General features: G+C 36.2%; 1 protein-coding gene across 1 annotated transcript in view; it reads right to left on the bottom strand.

Annotated features, from left to right (window-relative positions):
• The window catches only part of triqk (triple QxxK/R motif containing), a 32937-nt gene extending 22768 nt beyond the window's left edge, over nt 1–10169 (bottom strand). Inside the window, exons 1-2 of the mRNA XM_088600678.1 lie at nt 10058–10169; nt 1519–1594 (exon numbers count right to left, since the gene is read on the bottom strand). Coding sequence (XP_088456804.1) covers nt 1519–1579 — 61 coding nt within the window. The 5' untranslated portion in view covers nt 1580–1594; nt 10058–10169. The remainder of the gene's footprint in view (nt 1–1518; nt 1595–10057) is intronic.
• Nucleotides 10170–11385: the final 1216 nt, after the last annotated feature.

Consider the following 11385-nt stretch of genomic DNA (forward strand, 5'->3'; position numbering starts at 1 on the left):
TGAATTGTAATTAAAACTCAAACCAGAGGACACAAGTAGAAGTGCAATTAATATCAAGAACAGGAGGCACTTCTTTACACAAATGGTTGTGGGAGTATGGAGCCATACCCTGCACAATCCAAACTAACATTAAGCTTTATACAGTCTGAGACGTCTGCAATACCCTGGGATATAGCCTTTGGTTTTGAAGGAAAAGCTAGAAATTTTACTTTTCATACCAGAAGGACTGAATGGAGTTTAAGAGGATCTCTAAATACTTGGCATATGAAAGCAATCTTTAGCTAGTCTGTCACAGCATGTCAGTTTTCACCAATGGTGGAGCTTAAGCATATAACAAATGGTGTAAGGAAAACTTTAAAAGTGTCATGCCTTTTTCAATGATGCTATTTATTGTTCCAGGGACAATACTTATTTTCATGATGCTGTCCACAATTTACTTTAATTAAAGAATACATTACCCATTTATGTGCTCACCTTTCTAATGATGTAGTTTTAAATATTTTATTTTTATTTAAAGACACTTGTAATGGATATCTGGCATCACAAATGAAGCGTCTTAAAGGGGGGCTTGTGGAAGTTCATGAATTAACGCCCATTTATTTATTTAATGGCATTCTGTGATTACCTTGAAAGCTCTTTGTAGCAGTTGTTCTGACAGTCTTGTAGAAATCAGAGCATGTGCAATGCAAGTAAATTCAAATGTTAGATAAAAATTGCAACTACTGTATAACTCCTTTTATGCTCACTTAGGTAAATCATTATGCTGATCACTATTTTAAACAGTAATATCTCTGTACAGTAAGCGGGCTGATGTGAATGATGGAATAATAGCCAAGGTACTGCCTGCAATGTTTTGTCTTATATATTGGTGGAATATCCTGCTGCAATACTGAAAATACTGAATTGCAATCACAAAAAAAGATATTTCTCAGAAAGGGGGCAAAGGAAATACGTATTTCCTATGTATTTTCCCTCGCTTTAGTCTTGGCTACCTCACACTACATACTTAGCACATCATACTACAGTATTTGGATATTTCTCAGAAACAATCAGTCATGTTCTCATCTATCCCAGCAGACGTATTTCAACTGCCACAAATGTTTTAATTGGGGTGCCCATTTGTTTTGTTTCTGTTGCTATGTGACTGCAAAAAAAAATGCAAGACACAGACCTGAAATGCCGATCAGGCACGATAATGTTGTCTCAAAACAAAAAACCAGTGACAAAAAATATTCCTGCTATTGGGGCTCCCACACAAAGGTGTTTACCCTCACAGATCACACATCTATCAGCAAACATCATAATCTTTTTGATGGCCCACTGCCATCAACTCTTCTTGGAAGCTTCCCACGTTAAGTATATATTATCTGATGCCCCCAAAAAATCACAAGGGATCTTTATACAGTGTTACTCTTAATGATAATGCTGCTATACGCTATTTGAGTTATGTCACAGCTGTACTTTCTTCATAGTCAGCCAACAGAAAATTATTTCCAAAGAATAAGTATATTAACTTACCAATTTGCTTACGGTATTGATCAATGGGCAACTTTGTACCACTTGCATCTTTCTTTCCCATTGTTTTCTCTGATGCCTGAAAGAAACCACATGAGGCATATCATTTAAATTGCTGGCCATACATACTCAACGTACATCAAGCACAGTTTAAAGAGGCATGTTTTTTTTTATTTGCACCCTGTGTCCACCCATGTGTAGGAAAAGAAAACTGGATATTGCATTTGTTACATTCAATTTTAATACTAAATGTTCTGAGGGGTTTCATGACCCTTTTTTGTCCTGTTTCCTTATTTAATAAATAATAATATTGATGTGAATTTAACACAATAAATATATGTCTGAGAAAAACACTCAGCTCTCCAGAGTTTTATATTGGATGAAGATTTTCATTAATGGAGTTGAACGTTTTTTTAAATAACATTTAATGTCATATACAAGGTTTTTTTTATTGTGAATACTCCATACACTGAGACTGATATTGATATTTAAGCCACTTTTCCAGCCTCCTAATCTGGCAAGCACTTTGCTTCTGCATGTAGGTCACGTTTTGGCAAATTCCCTGTTCAGTTTCATTTAACACCACTCTTTTATGCAGCAATGAGATTTCAGAAATTGATTACCATAGCAACTCTGATTTAGGCAACATAAGTAAAGCTCAAAAACAATATTAAAAAGGCAACATCAATGAATATCTGTTTCAGAGTATCTTTTAAACAAACTGTCTCTATAGTCCAAAAAAGAAAAGAAAAATTATTTAGAAGGCCCTGTGAAAGGTGTTTTTTTAATTAAAAAATCTCAAAACCCGCTTTCATAGGAGTGTGCAGTGCTGTGAAAAACTGAATTTTGCACTTGCATTTTAATTGTATTTAATTGTATCTTGTTTCACTGTTTGTTTAGGATTTTGATAAAAATAATGTCTTTCGAACCTTCTGAACCTATACATTACACAACGACAGATCCCAGTTTCAGATGATGAAACAATTCATTGACCTAATCTCTTTGAAACAATTTAGAAACCAAATTTCTCCCCTTACCGCTTTGATTTCTGAACAAAATAAACCTGCGGCATCTCTGGGAGACATCAGCACGTTCTGCCACAGTGTCTAATAACACGGATTTGCATAAAAAAGCAGGAACAATTTAAAATGTGTTGAGGTGGATGTGGACAGGGAATTGCAGATCCATATTAGCATGTTCTTTTGAACAAAGGTTGTGTTAGCAGTTCCTACCCCAAGGGAACACACTTCATTGCCTTCCTTAAACAAAACTCTTCATGGAAGAAAAAAAGCTTCGACAAACGCCAACTTTTAATCTGAATAAATTCACAGAAATCAAAGTTTCTAAGCCATTTAAATAAAATCTTACATTGCATTTGTCACTGCTGTTGGGGCATGCTTATACTATGTTTTTTTGTGAGAATTCATTGTGCCAGCTATATTTCCGTGGTAATCCTTCCTTGCAGAATCACATGCTACAAGATAGCACAGTTTACATTACTAGCAGCCCTTTAACAATTCCAAAAAGAGACTCCATTCCAAGAACAATCGTGTTTGTATAAACAATACTGGGATTATCAGAAACAATACGCACATGAAAAATACAACGTTTTTTTAGAAATGCCTCCTTTCGAAGTGGTTTAAAATAAACTGCTGGAGACATGCTATACACTATTAACAACAGAATGCACCTAGAATTTAGGCCTGACCCCCCCCCAACACAAAATAAACATAAAATATTGAGAAAACAAGCTGCAGATTTGGTTATAATCCTATACATGCATGAAAACAATATTTTTCGTGTAATTGCTGTACTTCAAATGAAAAAAATACAAAGGATATGCTGTACAAATAGAGTACAGTACTAAACAACAGTGTAAAGCAAGCCTGAATGTTTCTGTACAGATAGGCATATCTGTCCAGTTTGAAATCCTCTCTGCAAGGACAATATTTCGCTTCCTTCAGAGCAAAACAAATTCATGTGCTGTAAGTACGTGACTCTCAAAACCACAAGAGCAAACTGAAAACCACATTAATGTTTCAATATTTTTTTAGGAACAGACAAATCAAGACACAAATATACAAATGCTTGTATCTATCACTACAGTACAGGTATGTAGCTTACAGTATGTCTTAACTCATAATTACATTATTTTAAACTGTGACCTTCAGTGTTTTAGCCTGAATTACTGCTTATATCTTACAGTATACAGTACTGTGTGTTAATATGAGGATGCGGATCTAATGCAGTTATCTGACTGTAGTTGAATACTGATTTCTGTACACTACTGTATATAGCATGTGCAATACAGGTGGGTGAATATGCTGTTTTACAAGTGTGCCAAAAGTAAAGTATTGCACATACTATAGTACGCTATAAATAATTAAAATAAGATATATAATTCTAGTAAATAGCTAGCGCTTTGAGAAGCCACCTTTAAAGGCGCTATATAAAATAAAGTTTATTATTATTATTAAATACTGAGTCCAAAACATTATGCAGTAAAAGTACATTTTTTTAACATTACCATTATTACTTGATTGAAGTACAATTATTACACGTAAAAGTGCAGTTAATCCAAAGGATTGCACATTATGGAATGGCAACAGAGCTTGTTCTGCTTGTCATGTCTAATTCTTGCAACACTCTGCACATGGGTAAGAGTAGTGCTTATTTTGTCATTTTACCTTAATTGTTCATTCTATTTGAGGCCGATGTGAAGATGCTGTTCTGTTGCACTCATATGACTATAAATAAGCCGAGAGGGATTTAGTACCATATATTATCGTATTTTAACATAATCAATACAATATTCATAATGCATAATACAAATATATTCAAATGCCTTCAATCAATCTAGGTTTACTCCAAAGCAAAGAGGTGTCCTAATGCTCTTGAAATGTCCATTTATGTTGAAACACCAGCAATTTGAATTAAAGATCTTATTAAGCACAATTTCCTTTGAAAAAACACAGTTGAGGGTATTCTGCAAAGAAACATTTGTGCAATACAGAAGGCACTGTGAAGAACTGTTATTAATCAGCCTGACAAAGAACAAATCAAACTGTTTTAGAGAAGACTGCTTTTATACCACTGGGTTCCATGAATATTGGGTTAAGATATTCTTTTGCTGGACACATTTTGTAAAAAAAAACAATAATCCTTCCTTAGAGCTCCATCATGTTAATCCAATATGTTTAATCAAACTTCCAAAAATGTTTCTTCTCTACTTAATCTTTAATTACTTAGATGATATTGATTGTATCCAAACTGTACACCTAACCCAATTCTACAAGCTTAAAATTCACGATCATGGGGTTTTGCTAGAAATAAAGGTAGAAGGCACAAAACAGCCTGGGGCTGTGTACGGCATAGCTTTGAAGGCCTGATTTGGGAATAAAATTGCTTAAAAGAAACCCTACGATGGTAGATAGGTTTCTGTGTGCAAGCGATTAAAACTCAAGATTTCAAAATTAGCACCTCCAGCTTTTCCTTGATCCTCACAGTTTTAAACCAACATGTAACGGACGAGCTAGTGTAAACACAAGCTCTTTGTGATTAAACTATTAAACTTTGACTTCAATATGGAACTCTACTGACAGATCACACACAATGCCCAAATAAAAGGCATGAGTTTTTTAAAGATGTTTAGTCTTCATGGTTTTTCTTTTTCTGTCTATTCCCTATGCATCTTGTTAAAACACATCATTTCATATTAAAAGTAATATACTGTACCAATATACAATAAAATCAATTAGGTCTGGTCACTAAATCATACTTTTTCTCCCAAAGATACTTTAGCAAACTATCATTACATGAGCATTTAAGCATTTACAGATGTATTCATGTATTTTGTCACTGCTTTGTTGGTGAACACAATGATTGTTTATCAGTGGCCTTGGCATTACTTCCAAGCTCTTTAAATCCAATGTACTCTACTGATTTCTCATTGACAGTGTTGGTATAGTACACAACTAATGGACAATGATTATTAAGTATCCGGACCATGACAATAAAAGGCAATAACAATGTTATGTGAAGCTGTATGTCTCAGTACGTGTATAACACAGTATGTGACAGAAGATAAAATGAAAGCCTATTTGCCATATTTTAGCAAACAAAACAACACTTTCAGAAGAATGTCTGAGACTTCATGCGGATTTTGACTGAATAGCTCTAATAATTTGTGTGACCAAATCTCCTCCAACTTCTCTAATCTCTCATCTTTTTAGTTTACTGGCACATTAATTATACTTTTGCAAGGATTTTTTTAATGTATTTTGATTCTAACAGCTATTTTATCCTTTTCAAAAGAAGGTTTATTAAATGAAAAGCAAATTAAAATGGCACTCACCCTCTCTGCCTTTTTGTAGGTTTTAGAGAGATCATAGGAATCAATGAGCGAAACAGTGAAGAGCTGAAAAGGAGCTCTTTGGCATTCCCAATAATTTGTTTAGACATAATTCTGCGGCAAATTAGGCCAAAGAAGACCATGATCAAGCCACAACACCAGCTATTCTTCTCCTATAGTCACCTATCTTTTTTAATGGTTTAGCAAAAAGGGAAGGAATTAATCAATTAAGAAATTTAAAAACTCTTTTTTTGTTTGTTTCTTTATTGGCCCTATACAATTTCTTGCATTAGGAATTCATCTTTTCACAGACCCCAGCTTTTCTCCATGGAGACACAGACACACAGACAGGGAGAGAAGCTTGGGGTCAGAGCGCAGGGTCTGCCATTGTACTGCGCCCCTGGAGCAGTTGGGGTTAAGGGCCTTGCTCAGGGGCCCAACAGAGTAGGATTCCCCTGCTGGCGGCGGGACTTGAACCGGCAACCTTCCAGGCACAGGCGCAGATCCTTAGCCACAGAGCCACCACTCCACCCATCTTTAGGACATAAGAACATAAGATTACAGATGAAAGGAGGCTATTAAGCATATCTACCCGGTTTGATAGTAATTACTGTAGTTGGTTCAAGGATCTTATGCAGAAATGTACTGAATGAAGCCAGTCTCCTGCAGTATTCATTGGCAACTTGTTCCATACTCCCACATCCCTTTGTGTAAAGAAATACCTCCTGTTTTAAATGCATTTCGATGTATTTTCCATTTGAAGTAACAAGTGTGCTTGTTGCTAAAGAAACAAGTCAACATTTATAAACAAGTTTTTTTTTTACTTTAATTATATTAAACATCATGATTTTCTTGAACACAAACTACAAGGCATATTCTTGAAAGCAACAGATGGTTCACAAACCTACTGCAAGAAGAAATGATTAGGCTCTCACTCCATCACTCCAATTCCTGATTTACCAATAATCTGAAATCATCCCTCCTGAACACATCACAGCCTCTGACGGGATGACAAGATGCATCAGCATATATGTCATGTGAATCTTATTACAGTACCCTTTAATTACACAGTTTAATTAATTGGCAAATTAAATTTAATTCCAAAGTTTCAAAATAAGTCCAGCAAAACTCTAAAATTCATCAACTTGTCTTTTGGTTGAACAGCTTATTTCCTAAACTGAAAATGACCTTAAACACACAACCAGACTAAAGTAAATGACTTAAAAAGAAGGAGGTTTGAAAATTACACTGGCAACAAATGAAAATGACTGGTATCTTCAGTCATCTGACCCAGCCACAAGAGTGACTACTTAAAACTATAGTACTTACTTGTACAGAATTTCCACCGTAAATGCAGCTGTGATTGCAAACAAAAGGAGTGCATTTTTTAAATTAAAATGCTAAAAATAGGTAAAGGTTCTCAAATACTTAAATACTTAAAGTACAGACTGATTCATCTAGTCTTAATTTGATTCCAACAAGATTGTCCAGGTTTGTCAATGATATTAACAGCTGTGCATATCTAAATTAAGTCAGACACAACAAAAACATTAAATTATGGTTACATGCTTGACAGAAGCATACTTCTGGTCAATTACTGCTAAAGAGCTCCTTTAGTAACTACTTTGCTGTTGCACACTAAAAATGATGTGGCCAACCTTTAACACAAACTTGAGTGTAAACTAAATGTCACTAGAATCAATAAGGACCCAAAGTGTTCCCAGACAAAATAGTGTTCACACACAAAATAGTTGATTGCAAAAAGTATCTCTTTTCTCATGCTCCCACATATCAAAAAAGATAAAAAAATATCCAATCAAGTGAATTTTCTATGTGTTTTAAGTGCACATAATACTTATCAGATTAATTGGAGTGCTGCTTGAAACTATTTTTCACATACAGTACATACTATACATATTAACAGATTAAAATCAAGTCATTTTTAAAAATATTGGAACATTTAGACAAACATTTTGTCTAGAAAAGAGCAAATAAAATCAGCATGAAACACACGTAAACATACAAAAATGTTAACGTTTTTGTCTGCTGATATATCATATGTTTTAAGAAGCAGTAAGGCACAGGAAATATTTACTAAAAACTGCCAATATAACAACGGAATACTTCTTTTATCAGTTTACTTTACACATCACAGTACCATGAGCTCTTCATGGTGAGAGATTAGACTGTGTGTGTAAAATGTGCCTTTTTGATTCTGTCTGGCAGACTACTGTAGTTCCTTTACAGACCATCAGCTGTGACCAATTCTCCAGTGGTCCAGATCATATTTCACACAGGGACCTGTAACTAAACCATTGGCCAATCACAAGGTGTGCATCCAACGAACCTGCTGTGAATCCATCCCAACCAGTAAATGTACTTCTCTGTGCCATAAGCAGATTTCAGTTCTGCAGTCTGGGAAGTCTGATATAGTCCTTTCCTGAACCATATCAGAATACAAAGATTATTTATATTTATTGAATGAACAACCTGGTCTTTGTATAGTAAGGACGTGTGCACATCTGTTTCCCAACACCAGTGATAATTAACTCAATTTATCATTTCTGCAAATTATTTCAGAACCATATCAAAGGATTGCACGTTAAAGTGTCCATTTAGCATATTCATGTGATTAAATACTTTACAGCCCAAGGCCTGCTGAATTTAACTTAAGGTAGATATAAAATGCCAGACAGCTAAAAACTGACATTGTCATCAATCTTCTACGTCCTGTACAGAATTATTTTTTTCCCCAATGACTAAATCATAAAGACCCCAATAACCAAAATACAAAGTTTGACTTAATCATCCCTCAAAACCTCCCTAACCTGATAATACTTAAAGTAGTGCCTTCCGCTATGTTCCGTACAGTAAAAGAACTACACTGATTGCTAAAACACTGCCAAGAACAGCAATGAGACACAAACACGTACACACTCTCACCAGGGGGCAATCTTCCTAGAAGCCAATTAACCTATCAGCATGTCCTCAGACTGTGGGAGGAAACCCGGAGCACCCCGAGGAATCTCACAGGAACCCGAGACGAACATACAAACTCCACGCAGATAACAACCAAGGTCTCGAATTGAACTGTGCCACCCGGTCAGGCTACCTTGTTGTTTTATTACATTTTTATAATGAGAAAAGTTCACATTCTGAAGCACAAGTCACAATCAGCAGCTACACACACTCACACAGTTTTGTCTGTAGCAGTGACTTGATGACATCGCTGAGCCCGTTTCCCACATGGAGTTACACAGTACATGTAGTTCCAGATCAGGAAGGTTACATCACACGTCCTGCATCCTTCGTTTAGTTTTCCTGTATATCTCAGTATGTTCATATTTTGATTGGGCATAAAGCGTATTTCTAATTTCAGAAAACTGTCCACATTTCGGATTGGTTACAAAATAATGCTGCATTTTTATCAACAGGAAACAACATCATTATAAGTGAAAGAATGCAGAAAATAACCTTAAAAGATGTTTATCGGACCAGCATTTGTTAGGCTTATAGTACATGAAAGAATAACAGCGGCACTGTTTGCAGGAATCACCCTAATTTTGATTTTTGAATGCCTCCTACTGTAATAAGCACGAGAAATGGAAATCGCATATAATCATTGTGATGGGACTTATATTTGAATATTCAAGTCAAATCAAGATGATTACCGTCAACTGAATACTCAAATGAAGATTAATTTAAAAAAAAGCGTTTCAGCAGCTGGGAATAATACGTCGAGATATCTACAGTGTGTGTACGTAAATGAAGTCTGCATTATACGTTTTAAAGTGCAATTTTAAAGTTCCTGACATCCCCACTGTACAGTACGTCACTGTTGACTGTTGCTGCAACCTCTGACAACAAAGCAAGCTTGCCTACCAATCTTCCTGAAACACTTGGCAGCTGCTTATACACATGACAGGCAGCTAAACGAACCACTCGGCATGCGAGTTCTGATCAAAATGGCCAATTAGACACCACCACAAAAAAAAGTGGGATTTCCCAGCAAAGGTTTTGTGTACAAATTTCCCCTTTCTTTGCACGGCTCCCTTTTTTTTTTGTTTCGTGAGCAAAAGTGGCGTACGATGTATGCCTTTGAAGCAAAATAATCCCTTACGTGCAGTAGCATGTAAAAGGCTCATACATATTGATGGAAAAGGCTCTTATTTTCAGAAAATGCAACCGTACCTGCTTGAATTCCCAGAATGTTGTGAGTTGAGCTGTGTTCCTGAATCGGTCGCAGGAGTGTCTTTTCAGCTCAACCAATCAGCGCACTTGCTCCCTGCCCTGTAAACTACGGCCGCTAGCATCCAGCTCCCAGCCTTGTTGGCAGGAAGTGTGGACGTGGAAAGTACAGTTGTACGTTCCTAAGTCTGAGCCTTTGAGCAGTTATATTATTTTTTCATGACCTTTCTAAAGTAGTTTAAAATCTCCTCAGTGAAACGCGCAGAAAAGCCGTAATTCCGAACATTAAACAGGACAGTTGTCATCAGCCTTTCTAAAGCTTCAATGAGCACATGGGGACAAGTTTTCTTTTTTCTTTTAATAGTGTAAAACGTGTTTACGATACGTGCTTTCAGTTCATATGAAGGATAGTGCGAAACCTTTTCATCTTATTTTAAGGGAGGGGGTGACTATTATATTTTGACCGCCAATATCTATGGTATTAAAAAAAATAGCATCAGAATTGTGTTATTGTGTCTTTTTAAATCCTCTGCAAGTGCACTTGAGTATTTTACTGGTAGTACAACAGGACTTTACAAGTGCATGGGTATGATCATTTGTGCAGACATGTAACTTCTGGTGGAGCTGTGTAATGCACGCAAGATAGATTTACTGTATATACTGTAGACAGGTACAGTATACTGTATCACAAAACTGCAGTAGTCATTCATCCTGTAGCATTTTTATTGAACCCAAACAGTGATTGCGCAAGATGAATAAACAAAAACATGCACATGGTGAAGTCATTAAGGCACATTCTAATGCCTTTTCGGCTTTGCACCAAACAGCTGTTACACTTAACACACCAAAATAGCTGTCAGCAGTCTAGTTCTCTCAGACTAGTGTCAGCACTAGAGATTGAGAAAATCCTCTTTCCAGGGACAGAACGGGTGTGACTACAGTACGTAGGTAATGCCAAGCAAGCAGGGAAAGTCTTAGCTGGTTGCTTTCCCAGACCACTAGCAGATCTCTATCTCGGGGTATTCTGAGTTCTTTTACAAAGGTGGGACATCGTCAAATGAGGGAATACAGCATGCAGCTTTTCTAACCCTAACCCTAACCCTTGGGCTGGCCAGCTGAAGTTTTGATAATGGTGCTTGACAAGGTCTGGCTGCCCTCTGTGACTCACAAGCCTGAAAATAAGGAAAAGTTGTGGGTGTGTAACCAGAATAATTGTTTTCTGATATGTAGTATTGTCTTCAAACTTTCAAAGACACTTTTAAGTAGAATTCATGAAGTCCATCACAAGCATATTATTTTACTTTGATGGAGAACTGAGGTACCTCTAAATT

The sequence above is a fragment of the Lepisosteus platostomus genome, chromosome 12 (genome assembly GCF_059453375.1).
Source record: "Lepisosteus platostomus isolate fLepPlt1 chromosome 12, fLepPlt1.hap1, whole genome shotgun sequence".
In the NCBI taxonomy this organism is placed as follows: domain Eukaryota; kingdom Metazoa; phylum Chordata; class Actinopteri; order Semionotiformes; family Lepisosteidae; genus Lepisosteus; species Lepisosteus platostomus.